We start from the raw sequence: 13,517 nt of genomic DNA on the forward strand, positions 1-13,517 counted from the left end.
TGAGATCTGAATAGAGTATGCAACCTTCTTACATGGTCTTATACCGTTGATCTAAGGAACACAGGAAACTGCCTTATACTGAGTCAGATCATTGGTCCTTCCAGCTCAGTATTGTCTACTCCGACTAGCAGTGGTTCTCCTAGCCCTACCTGAAGATGCCAGGGAGATGCCTGGGACCTCCTGTGTGCAAAGCAGATGCTCTTCCACTGAGCTTCAGCCCCCCATCCTGTTGGGATTTGTGATTATTTAGCAAAGCACCAAGGGAGCTACCACTCCAGTTACAGAGTGCAGAGTTTAGTTGTTGCAGCTATTTAAGTAACACACATGGAGATCATTGTAGAATCTAAACTAAATAGGTCTATTATTGAAGTACTTTTGGGATTAGGGATGTGCACAGAACCAGGCAGGAGTGGTTCAAAGGTGGGTATGTGTGAGTGCATCTTTAAGGGTGGGGGAGGGTGCACTTATCCCTCCCTCCGCTTTCCCACTGCCAGTGCTCCATCTTTTAAAAAGTCCATTGGGGTGGCAGTGTACCTCCCTCCTGCCCCATTGCCCCCTTTACCGGAAGTAACTGGAAGTATCTGACATGCCTGTGTGTGCCGGGCTCAGGCACAGGCATGCCATGTATGCAGGGGCGTAGCAAGGTTGGAGTGGGCCCAGAGACAAGATTTTAAAATTGGTCCCCCACCCCCCACACTGCTCACTGAAGTTCAGCTCATGAAGCATAGTAAAGTGTGTGTGTGTGTGTGTGTGTGTGTGTGTGTGCCACAATAGAACATCATCCCAAATTATTTTTAAAAAGGTTTTGTAAATTGTGGACGATGCAAGTCATTTAATGGTACTAGAGAAAGACATGCTGTTCTGGTAGCTCCAGGTCTTAACACTCACATCAATTTTGGAGGATGAATGCAACTGAAGGAAGCTGGGGGAGTCAGTCATGTGACTTGCCTCTGGTAGCCCCCCCCCAGGGCAGTGGGCCCCCAGACAACTGTCTCCCCTTGCTCTATTATAGTTACGCCCCTGCATGTATGCATGCACCCATGACCGGTGCTCCCCACATGCTGGGGATTGGGCAAATTGTTGGTTTTTAATATTCTTTAAATTTAAAAAAAAAAAATCGAAAAAGTCCTATTTTGTGACAAAAAATTACAAAGTCCTTTAGGTTTCAGTGAAATGTACTTCCAGCTAAATGTGGTTAGATTTGCTGCCTGAGGCTGCAATTATCTACACACTTACCTGGAAGCAAACTGTACTGAATTTGTTAGGATTTATGAGGAAACATACACAGGATCGCATTGCATGGCTGAAAGTCTCCTTTGTTAATCAGCAGTGAGGGGCCCATTTTAAAATCTCGTCTCCAGGCCCACTCCAACCTTGCTACGCCCCTGTGAAGTACATTTGAGATAAGAAAGACCTATCCTATCTATCAGCAACATAATGAATGCAGCGGTGGGGTGGGGGGAGAGAGAGATGTTTCCATCTGCTTTCTAAGAAGAAAGGAAGAGGACTGATTCACTACAGGAAGTACCTAAGGAGTCAAGGCAGGGGTCATAGACCCCTGCTAACTGGGCAAAGAGGCACCTTTTACCATGGTGATTCTCTTTATTTAGCAGGGGGAGAGTAACTGACCCTATCCACCCCTAGCATAGTACTTCCAGTGACTGTTGCTGGTGTGTGTCTTATGTTTCTTTTTAGAATGTGAGCCCTTTGGGGACAGGGAGCCATCTTATTTGTTTGTTATCTCTCTTTGTAAACCGCCCTGAGCCATTTTTGGAAGGGCGGTATAGAAATCGAATTATTAATAATAATAATAATAATAATAATTAATAAATAAATAAATAAATAAATAATAGAGTAGAGGCAAGCAGGGACAGGTAAGGAGACCCTCACTAACTACATCTACTCCCAGTTCTCCTAGTGGTCATTAGGATAGTTGGTGCAAAAGGTCAGTGCACTGGAACTCCACCTCCAACATATCCCAAATGGCATACAAGGGTTTCCAGGTGGTCTCCCATTCAGGCATTGGCCAGGCCCAGACTCGCTTAGCTGCATCAAGGTTGCTGCCTCACATGCCTTCAGGCTAAACCCTGGGTCCGATCATGTCAAGGGGGAAATTAGCTTAGCTCCATCTTCAGCCAGAAAAAGAGCAGATGCAGGAATCTTGCTTTTCCTCTCTCTGTGTCAGAAATAACTCAAGTGTTATTCAGACATTATGTTTTATATGTGTACAGGTCTCTGTACACACTGACATATTTTTTTTGTTTTTGGCGTACAAACATTCATTTTAAAACCTTGGTACAAGCCCCTTTAAATGCAGAATACAAATGGGAAGTGTTACTGCACTACTATACATGCATGCAATCGACATAATATATGAATAACTGTACATGCATCCAGATGTGTACATGTATATGCTGCATAAAGATTATATGTGCATTGAACATAATGTGTGAATAGGGCTTCTGATAGGCCCCAGGGACTGCAGATCTCCAGGGAAGAACACTCTGGCATCTGCCATCAGCCAAATGACTAAGAGCCCCTGGAGGCTGCACCCCACCTTCCAGGAAGAACATGTGTGTTTTCAATTATCAATGTACTATTACAATTGTAAGCCATTTTGAGGATCTTTTGATCAATGGTGGTTTATGAATCAAGAAAACATCTCCATGCTGTGAAAAGCTCCACCTGCTCAAGCTGCTGTTAAAGGCATAAGAGCAAGCCTGTCTGTTTTTCCTGGTCATTTGGCAAACGGAGGGTGGAACAGTGTGAAGAAATTGAAATTTATTTGCTGTATCTCAACATTTGGATCATCCAGTGGAACTGACTGATGGTAGGGACAGTATAGAAAAAAGGAGTGAAAGAGGCTAGGCCAACTTAAGAGACTTCATTGGCATAGTATGCAGAGAGATAGTCACTAGCTTAGGCCAGATGCTTGTTTAATTTTAAAATATTACGTTTTTCAAAAACAGTCATTGCAGTTTCATCTCAGCCAAATATGCATAGTGTGGGAAAATATGTGGTATGTATTGATTGTGTGTCATTGCCTTTGACAATATATTTTGTTCTCTGTTTGGGCCCCTCCCTGGCACACTGCAAAGGTTGGAAACGCTTTTAGTAATGAGAATGCCCGGCAAGAGCTCAGCATTATTGCTTCTGCACCCAGCTCAGACTATGTTTTCCGAGTGGACAACTTTTCGGACCTCAACAAGGACCTCCAGAACCAACTTAAGGATAAGATTTTCAGCATTGAAGGTACCAAATCCAGCAGGTGGTCTTGCTGGCTTAGCAGACTGAGGTCCAAATCTAGGTCTCAACCCACTCTGTCTTTTTGCATACCATTCTCTGAAACATTGGCCGCATTCAGACATAACACAGAACCCCAGTTCCGCTCCCCGACCCCCATGTGTTTACCTGTTTGAATTCAGGCATAAGTGCTGGCCTTCTTTCTGCAGTTTGCAAGCCACAGCAGCCAATCAGGACAGAGAGAGGGAGGAACGTCCTTCTCTCAACTCCAGTTTCAGGGAAGGCTGCCTCTAGGGTGGTTTCCAGATAGTAAGCCTTACAACACAAAAAGTGGTATAAACTGTGACATTTTGTATGCTGGCCGAATGCAAACCACAGTTGAAATCTGTTGTAAGGCGTTACAGGCAAATATTTCTTTCTTTTTTTGCAACACTGATGCGACATTATAGGGCTGTAATGCAGCAATAAAATCTGAAAGAAGGAATTGGAAATGTGAACAGCACCTTGCTTACAGCGCAGGGACTGCGGTGTCACAACCCAGGCAGTACAGAAGCACACTTAAGGGATACGTCGTGACACTGTGATAGTGTGCAATCTGGAAAGTGCCCAGTTCTGCATTCATACATAATAGAGACAGCCACAAACCAGAGACCCAAACAGCAAACCTCACTTCAAACTGAGGGTTCAAATTGGAGTTTGGTGACTGAAACTTCGGTTTGAGGTTTGGTCCAAACTGCAGTTCCATGCATTCAGGCACGCAGTTACATGAACCCCGGCCACCTGTAACTCTAGTTTCATGCAGTGTCTGAATGTGGCCAAGATGTAAAAGTGAGCAGGGTTTCTTAACCTTGGGCCCCCAAGATGTTGTTGGACTACAACTCCCATCATCCTCAGCCACAAAGGCCATGTCTGGGGATGATGGGAGTTGTAGTCCAACAACATCTGGGGGCCCAAGGCTAAGAAACCCTGAAAGAGAGCATTCACATGAAGACAGCAAGGTTCTGGGTCTCAATTTTAGAGTTGCTGTGAGGGCCCTTTCATGCAGAATTGTTCTGTGGGCAAAGGTTGCGGGGAGGGGTAAGAAGCAGAGACATGATGAGGCATCTCTTCTCTCTCTCTAATCTGATTTCTGCCTGGCTAAAGCTGCAGAGACACATCTAAAAACAGCATGCCCACAGCAGCAGCATTTCTGCACCAGTAGAGCACATGGGGGCAGAGGCCATTTTTGCTGACCTTCCCATTCCCAAAAGTGCTATAAGTCACCCAAATGTATGTTCCTGAGAGCTGTGGCGCAACATCAGAATCTGCATCCAATTTACGCCCACAGTTCCTCCAATTTATTCTAGGGAGTCTGTGGAGTTTCCATGGAAATCTGAGACCATGGGGCAGTAAAGAGTGGGAAATTCCGCAGAAGTAAAGAGACAGATTTCACACATCCTTGCTTTGGGAAGATGCTGTGACAATTAATCCAGAACAGACATGCCCTTAGAAAATGCAGAGCTCTGGTGAGATATTTCTTCTCCCAGTACGGAATTTCAGACTTCTATAGGGAAGCAAACATTTTTGCATAATGTCAGAACCAGTGAGATTTTCTAGGAGCCATCTTGCAAAGAGGGCGCATGTCATTTAGAGAAAGGATCTTGGGCTTAATAATTGAACAGTTCCAGGGCTCAACCCTACCTGGAAATCATAGCCATTTACTCTAAAGCCACGGAGTCAGTTGCCAGGCCCAATTTTTAAACATCAGGGACTCCCAGATTTTTGCATCCCTTGGACAGAGAGAAGGAGGTGGGATTCAGTTTATGCATCTCCTGTGAAGAAGCTCCATCCCACTCCACCACAAAGGTATTCTTGGGCCACTTGCGATCTCTTAGACTAGCCTACCTCACAGGATTGTTGTGAGTATGGGGAACCATGGATTCCCACATGAAGCCACACACCTGCTATGGTCAGCATCTGAAGCTCTGCTCTTTATTCCTCTGCCACTGGATAACAAAGCCTTTTCGGCTGTGGTACCCCACCTTCGGAACTCCTTGCCCTGTGAGGCCTGTTTATCTCCTTCACTCCTGGCTTTTCAATGGCTGGTGCAAATGTTGTTGTTGTTGTTGCTCCACCACCAGGTATTCAGTGTTGGGTGATTGGTATTCTTCGCTCTTGTGTAATTGCATTTTTGCTCTGAACCATATCAGAATCATTATTAGTAGTATTGCCTTTATGATGAATTTCTGTGATGATTGGTTTAATATATAATTCTATTTTGTGGCTTTTAACTGACTGTGAGCTGCCTTGAGACCCTTGTAGGGACCCAAAATTGGGATGCAGTTGTCAGACAGACAGACAGATGGATGGATGCAATGCTGTGCTCCTTAATTGGGGGGGGGGGAATATACCACCCTAAATCAGAGCCCGGCCCCATTTTCCTTCCGATCTTCTCCCGTAGAGAGAGCAGGACTGAACTCCTGTTCTGCTCTTTATTCGCAGCCCAAGTGTTTTCGTCTCTAGGCAAGTCTTCCTTGCCCTCCCCACCACGGGACCTCCATCTGGAAGAGAAAGCCCATTTCCATCAACCAGGGCTCAGGCTTTCGCCTAAGCAGGGTTTCTCAACGTGTGGGTCCCCAGATGTAATTGGACTTCAACTCCCATAATTCCCAACCAAAGGCCACTGGGGCTGGGGATTATGGGAGTTGAAGTCCAATAACATCTGGGGACCCACACGTTGAGAAACCCTGGCCTAAAGTGTCACCATTTCAACCTCCTCAGGGTCTCCGGGATTGTGAACAAAAAAATCTCTCAATGAGGGGTGAGAATCAAGAGGGCAGGCTGTTGCCTGCTTGGCCTGAGACCTCTTGGAGCATTCACTCTGCCACAGGGCTGTCCTTAGAGAGCCCTGGCAGGCTCTGGAGCCAATCAGGCAGGGCGAGCTTCCCTTCCAACTCATTCTAATGGTGGTGGCGGCAGCAGCAAGTGCACAAAGCCCATCCAAAACGGGAGGCCCCGGGCAGTCACTCTGCTTGCCCTGCCCTAAAACAGCCCTGCTCTGCTGCCATCCCCTGCATGCTCATCAAGCTTCCTAAAGCACCAGGCACAGCTGGGCTCTTCTCCAGTCTGGACAGGTGCCATCCTTTGCTCACCCCATGAACTCATTGGCTCTACCACTTACCCTACCAGACACGGCTGCATAGTTCCCAGATTCTACCTTCTGTACCTTGGGGTCTGAGTCTCCAAACCTGGCAAACCTATGAACACTGGGTGCTTTCCCAGACAGCAGGCTTTACTGAGAGTTCAAATTTGCCAAAAACAAAACAAAACAAAAAAAAAAACCCCACAAAACCCCCACAAAAAGTAGTTTTTTTCTCCCAAAACTCCAGACATGAATCAGGCTAGGCTGTAACACACAATGAAAAACCCAAATCATGTGTGAAGTGCTCTCCAATATCTCGCACAGACTTTGGCGCCAATCCAGCCAATTTGCAAATGCACAGCCTCCATTCCGAGCAAAAAGCCCCATCTGGAACTGCTCCTGTCCTTCCTTTCCCTACAGGTACACAATCCCAGAACAGCACCTCCTTCCAGCTGGAGATGTCCCAGGAAGGATTTAGTGCTTTGCTGACCCCGGTGAGTCACTCCAGCTGCCAGGCTGATTCCCTCTTCTGTAGGCTGATATCTCTGGGCTCCCCCCAAACAAGCTAGATTTGAACAAGAAGAGGGCTAGAGTGATGTGGGGGGAAATGGTTAGATTTACATGAAACAGCACCCCAGGTTCAAAACTCCATCCAGCAGTGGAGCTTAATCAGTTGCCTTGGACACATCACTGACGGAACGGACTCCTGCCATGTGAATGGGATATGTGGAGTTCTAGCATTTAAAGACCAAGATTAGAAGGTCATGGAGTTAAGTCCCCCTAGAACAAGCTTTCTCAAACTGGGGTCTATGAAGTATATGCAAGGTTAGGTACTCAATTAATATTTAATATTAATTAAATACATAATTAGAAGTAGTTCCCCAAAGCTTCATTTATAATCAACTATGGTATGTTCTTTATTGTTCTTGAATTTTGATTTTGCTTTCACTGTTGACAAGAGACACCAGAGTGGAATTAACTATCCTGAGTACTTCCTCTTCACCTAATTTTACCCCCACCCCCCTTATGAACATATATTACATAAATGGGGTGGGGTCCATGGATAATCCTTGAGGATCTGAGAGCATTCTTAGGAGGAAAAAGAACCCCTGCCCTGGAGGTTCTTATACAGAGGAGAGATTGTAACGCGACTTGCTCCATAGCTAATTTGGTGCAGGGATGGTTCATGCCAGTCAGGAGCTCATCCAAATGGTAACTGAATGACGTTTCACTACACTTCGGTGGCATGAAGGGTGGGGTGGAGTTCATCTCAGGGAACCATTTACAGCAATGTAAGGACAGCAACAGAAGGTGCTGCCGTTCACACAGCCACTGGCATTATTCAGCTTTGCTCCTGATGATTTGCTGTTACTGCACATTATATGCATCCTTAAAAAATAGCACTTTGGTTCAGTGCGCAAAACAGCTTAACTTTAGGCACTTCCTGCTGTAGTAAAGCTGCCCGACTGGGAAAGCTCCTGGGAAAGCTCTGGCCCTCTCCAACCCCAGCACAACATCCCTCCAGTGACTGTTGCCGGTGTCTGCCTTAAGTTTCTTTGTAGACTGTGAGCCCTTTGGGGTCAGGGGACCATCTTTTTATGTATGTATGTATGTATGTAAACCACTTTGAGAACTTTGGTTGAAGAGCAGTACATAAATATTTGTTGTAGTAGTAATACATAAATAGGATGGGGAAAGAAATATAAACAAATGCAACAGACAGCCCAGGAGCTTTCTCCAACGAGGTCAGTGCATTGCGAGGCTGTAGATGGGCTCCCTGACAAATAAACAGTTCCTAAAATGCCTCAGTGCTGCAATCAGAGAGTGCTTCCTGTATCTGGGGGTCATTTGAGAGTGCTTGGGGGTCATTTGGGGGTCATTTGAGAGTGCTTCCTGTATCGGGGGGTCATTTTCGCTTTCACTTAACATCCCCTCTCCTTTGCTGCTGCTGATTGGGTGCTGCCGCCTGTGATGGCGTAGGACGGTTCCATGTTGGGGGCAGTGGGCGTCTATGACTGGTCGGGAGGACTCTTCCTGTATGGGAGCAGCGGCGAGCCAAGCTTCATCAACGTGTCCACCTCCTCTAAGGATATGAACGATGCTTATCTTGGTAAGAGACAGAAGCCAATTATTATTCTCTCCTATAGTTTAGGGCAGGGCTGCTCAACTTTGGCCCTCCTGTGATGTTGGCCTACAACTCCCAGAATCCCTGGGCATTGGCCAATGTGGCTGGGGATTATGGGAATGGCAGTCCAAAAACAGTCCCAGGGCCCAGTCTGGTCCCTGGCCAGTTGGTGATCTAGTGTGGAGGTTTACAGGCTCCTCTCTGCGAAGGGAGGGGGAAGAAGGGGCTGCAAGTGAACAGGAGCCTGCTGCTATTAAACATGTTGGCCCACAAAAATAGCTCTTCCAATAACAATTGTGATAATGGCTAAAGAGGACATTTTCCCCCCCACAAAGCAGCAGCATAAATTCCAATACTTCCCTAATCCTAGTGTGCGAGGAAAGAAGGCCTTAGGACAGTTTGAACCAGCTTGAATCTTGGTTTGTGGCACATGGTGGGTTGCATTGTGCAGGTCGGTTTTCTCTTGTCCCACACCGACCCCAGAAGTGGCTGCATCTCACTGCCAATTGAGGGTTCTCTTTATAAAGCCATAATTAGATGATACCCTTGCCAGAGGCAGCTGCCACTGTCCCCTCTCACCTGCCTGCTTGCCATTTTGTCCCTCCAAGGTTATTCCACACAGATGGTTCAAAGGAATGGGCAACGCAGCTACGTAGTGGGAGCCCCTCGTTACCAGCATGCTGGGAAGGTTTTCCTGTTCCGTGAGCAAAGAGAGCAATGGCAGCTGATAGCGGAGCTGAAGTTACAGAAGGTAAAGGGGCTGTGGGATGAGCTGCAGCTTGTATTGCCATAGATGTGGGTGCACTTTCTCAAGCTATGGCGATTTAAATTTGAGTAAGGCGCTTTCCAGGTTACATGCCGTTCAGCAGTAAAATGCTTCGGCTTTGCAGGATTGTTTTGAAAACCTAAATAGCTTTCACAGTCCTCCTTCAATGGGAAAATACAGCTACTTCTTTGTGACGCACATGCATCGTTGTAGGACTAAAACACAAGGATACAATCCGAAAGAAGGCATTGGAAATGTGAACAGCAGCTTGCACGGCTTGAATGGCAGGTCGGCCATCTACACGATGACTGGCTCTATCATGGAGCCGGTTGGGGTTGCAGGGGTTGGGGGCCGCCCAGCCCCCAGAATGCCCCGTGCAAGTGCACGGGGCATTCTGGGGAGTCCCCTGTACTGGGAGGTTGCTTGTAGCCTCCCGGTCAGGAGTCTGCTCGTGTGTCACCACAGCACAGAGCCACACCACAGCGGCACATGATCAGTGAAACAGGGTTAGTGGATCGCTCGCTCTGCTAACCTCTTTTAAGGGGGGAACCTTGAGCAGGCTAGCTGCCGGGAGCCGTGTGGATCCCACGACCGCAAGAAAGCTGGCTGGACTCCCTTAGCCAGATTTCCTGCGGTTGTGAGAATAGTCTCAATGGATGGTATTAATGAGAGCAATTATTAGCTACTTGTCGTCCTCCACCTGCCCCTCCCTGTCAAGGGACCCACCATTTTAACCAAGGATAGTGGTCCATAAATAGGATCTCCCCCTTCTTGGTCAGTTGGGTGCCTGGAGTACATGCCAGCCCCAAACAAATGCCAATTCCTTTCCTCTCTTGAAACTGCTCTTGCTTTCAGCCTGCAATCCTAGCCATGTTGATTTGGGAGTCGGCCTTGCTGGTACATTGTGAGATATATTTCCAAGTGAACATGTAATGTTGTAAGGCAGTTTCCAGAGAGGGCAGGGAAGAGGGAAGTGACCTCCTGCGTTTCTGGGCTGGGCTCTGCCTGATGCTGTTGCCGCTGCTGTTCCAAGCAGCAGCAACTGGCTCACTTGCTCATCGACCCATCACTGCCACAAGCATCTCATCTGGTCTCAAGCAGCCAACTGAGCTGCTGCCACTTGTCAGCGGGTCAAGCCAAGAGCTCTTTGTGGCTCCTGTTGTTGCTGCAGGATAATTCCTATCTGGAAGCCAGCAAATATGTCCCCAGGGGCCAGATCCAGCCCCCAGACCTTATGCTGTGCAGCATCAGTTGTGCAGGATTAATCAGATGAGTTTTAAATAAATGCATGAATTAATAAATACAAATCTGCATGAATTTGCATATGACTTAATAGTTTCAAAGGAGAAAAGCTTCCTTCATTTTTAAATGGTGCGTGTATACGTTGCTGCAGGGTGCAAGTATATGTTTAATGCTTAAGTGGTGCATATATATGTTCCTTCATTGTAGAAGAGACATTCCTTCCTGTATGAGAGTGAAGGGAGAAGACCTCTTCCACAATGGAAGCCCTGCCATCTGCAGTTTTGATATTTAAAATAGCAATATAAAATACTTCTATTAAAAGTAAACATTATAGAAAATATATTGCCCAATTAATTGCAGGTGCTTTTTAGTTGACTAAAGAGGTTTTAAATCAATTAGTCTAACCAGTAAGTTAAATCCTAATTTTTAACAATGGCAACTTTAAGACCCCACAGATCGGCTCTTACTTTGGGGCTACACTGTGCTCTGTGGACCTTGATGGAGACTCCAGCACGGATCTGGTTCTTGTTGGTGCTCCCTTGTACTACGACAGAATGGCAGGAGGGAGGGTCTACATTTTCCAGTGGCAGGTATGTGATGGGAAAGCTGGACTGCCCTTTCCACGAGGTAGTCCAAGACAGCCAAGACAGCCAGTTTTTGGGCAATTTGTGGACAAAACAAATCTCCTCTGTGCTAGATGGCCAGATTCGGACCCAAAACAAATTGGGGGTAATTTGATTCGGGTAAAAATCGAATTTAAAAAATCGATTTGTGCACATCCCTAGTAGCAGCCCAATTTGGGTGGGATACTGCTGAAGTGGGGGGGGGCGGAGTGAGGAACTCTCTCTGTTACTGCAGGTCTTTGGTGTATGAGATGGTGGCAGCTCTGATTTGGGAGGGATACTGGAATGGGGCTGAGGGGGGACACACCTTGGGCTGGAGGCAAGCAGTATTTATCAGACAAACCTTTTATATCTGCAATAAGGTAATAGTAGCCTACCTTCCATGGTTGTTGTAGGTAAGGATGTGCACAAACCAGTTCAGTGGTCCTTTTCCAGACCGGTTTGGTGGCAGGGGTTACTTTTTAAGGAGCAGGGAGGGTGCCCTTACCACCACACCCACTTCTGGGCTCCACCTGTCAGCACTGCTTCCAAAACCACTGGTGCAGGGCTGCTGCACAGTTCATGCACATCCTAGTTGCAGGAGATAATTGATACAATGTTTGTAAAGCAACGGAATATACAGTATATGTAAAGCAATCTCCTATTAAGGTCTGTCTGATATCTCTTTTGAGTCCCGAGTGAAGTGCCATAAGGTTAGGATCCTCACCACCACACCTCCACCTACCCACCCACCCACCCACTCACAAAAATAGGAAGAAATCTGCCCCAGAAATTGCTGTGAAGTAGAATCTAAGAATAATTAGCTGTGGTGCCAACATATGTGCAGAGTGTCTTTTTCTTTCTACCACCATTAACTGCAGAGTGTGTTTCTTAGCACTCTGCCTTCCTATTAACTGCAGAGTGTCCTCCCTCCATACACCCAGGATTAATGAGCAGGGATTCCCAGGCAGATTGGATATTTCTAGGCAGGGGAGGTGGGTGATGGGGATGCTTTTATCCCTACCTTAATCCCTACCTCATCCCTAACTCTGCTCCGATTTTCATCTTCTTGGCCCTCCCAGCTCAGGGCATTTCCCCTTTAGGGTCATGGGAGAGACTCAGGAAACACAGCTTCCTTGGTCTTTCACTGCAACTAAGTAGGGGTGTGCATGAACTGTCGGATCACAAACCAGTCCACCACAAACCAGGCCGGTTCAGCGGTTCAATCGCAAACCAGACCAGCCTCCAGGAAACAGACGAATGCTGGTTCTGTTATGAACAGGCAACGGTGGAATTCCCTTGGTTCCTCAGAGGCAGTTCTGGCCTTTTATGAGACATGAGGGGGTGCCACAGAACAGGTAGGACGTGGATTCAAGCAGGAACATGTACACTGTGGGCACTGGTCTTTTGCTTCACCCAATCAAGTATTCCCTTTCATCATTTGCAAGGGGGAGAAATTTCTCTACCACAAAGAATTGCAGGGAGAGACCAAATACCCTCTGGGCCGCTTCGGTGCCAGTATAGCAGAAATAGGAGAAATAACTGGGGACCAATGGACAGACGTGGCAATTGGGGCTCCATTGGAGGATGAGCATCGAGGAGCTGTATACATTTTCCAGGGGAGCAGCAGTTCCATCAACCAAAAATACAGCCAGGTGAGTCAACAACTCTCCCTTTATCCCCTTCACCCCCACGAACGGGAGCACAAACAGCTGCCACCTTGACACACAGCCTCATTCTTCCTAGTGTCACAGACCACCTCTTCTTCTTGCCTTCCTCCTGCCCACAGCGCATTCAAGGCTCTCGGTTTGTCAGTAGACCTCACTACTTTGGCCAGGCTATTGGAGCTGGGATGGATCTAACAGCAGACGGACTCCCAGACATAGTCGCTGGGGCTTCGGGGCAGGTGCTACTGCTGAGGTGAGGGCCTGGCGTTGGCCACTTTTTAAATTAAAAAAGAAAAACGTCCTTAAGCACACTCCTGCTATAGAGTGGTACAACTGAGACTCAGCAATGTCTCTAACAAAGGTTGTAGAATTTTAGTAGAATGAAATGTTTAATTCTTGCAAGGCTTTGGGGAAGGGAAGCAGTTGTGTTACTCACAATCATGGACAACAACTCTCAGGTCTGGCCCAAAACATATTGCTTCCTGAGTGGAAAATGCAAATAGCACCCCCCCCTTCCCACCCCGCCACACACACACTAATTAGCACAGAACACAATTAATTGGGAAGTTCTCTTCCACAAGCTGCATTAATTTCAATGGGATGTGTGTAGGAGAACATTCAAGTGAATTATTTTCCAAGGGGGGAGATGTCAGATCTGTCTGTCTCCCACTCTGCTGCTCTGGCGCAGCTGCCTACCTTCCCTAATTGTGGGGCCACTTACAAGAAAATTATCCCAGAGATGCCTGTGACT

The 13,517-nt window shown here is 46.9% G+C and overlaps 1 protein-coding gene across 1 annotated transcript in view; it reads left to right on the forward strand.

Moving 5' to 3' along the window:
- LOC128330936 (integrin alpha-M-like) overlaps positions 1–13,517 on the forward strand; it is a 48,649-nt gene that overhangs the window by 14,309 nt on the left and 20,823 nt on the right. Inside the window, exons 9-15 of the mRNA XM_053264304.1 lie at positions 3,099–3,252; positions 6,785–6,858; positions 8,345–8,474; positions 9,098–9,240; positions 10,944–11,087; positions 12,548–12,754; positions 12,889–13,019. Coding sequence (XP_053120279.1) covers positions 3,099–3,252; positions 6,785–6,858; positions 8,345–8,474; positions 9,098–9,240; positions 10,944–11,087; positions 12,548–12,754; positions 12,889–13,019 — 983 coding nt within the window. The remainder of the gene's footprint in view (positions 1–3,098; positions 3,253–6,784; positions 6,859–8,344; positions 8,475–9,097; positions 9,241–10,943; positions 11,088–12,547; positions 12,755–12,888; positions 13,020–13,517) is intronic.

Source organism: Hemicordylus capensis, chromosome 6 (genome assembly GCF_027244095.1).
Source record: "Hemicordylus capensis ecotype Gifberg chromosome 6, rHemCap1.1.pri, whole genome shotgun sequence".
NCBI classification, from domain to species: Eukaryota; Metazoa; Chordata; class Lepidosauria; order Squamata; family Cordylidae; genus Hemicordylus; species Hemicordylus capensis.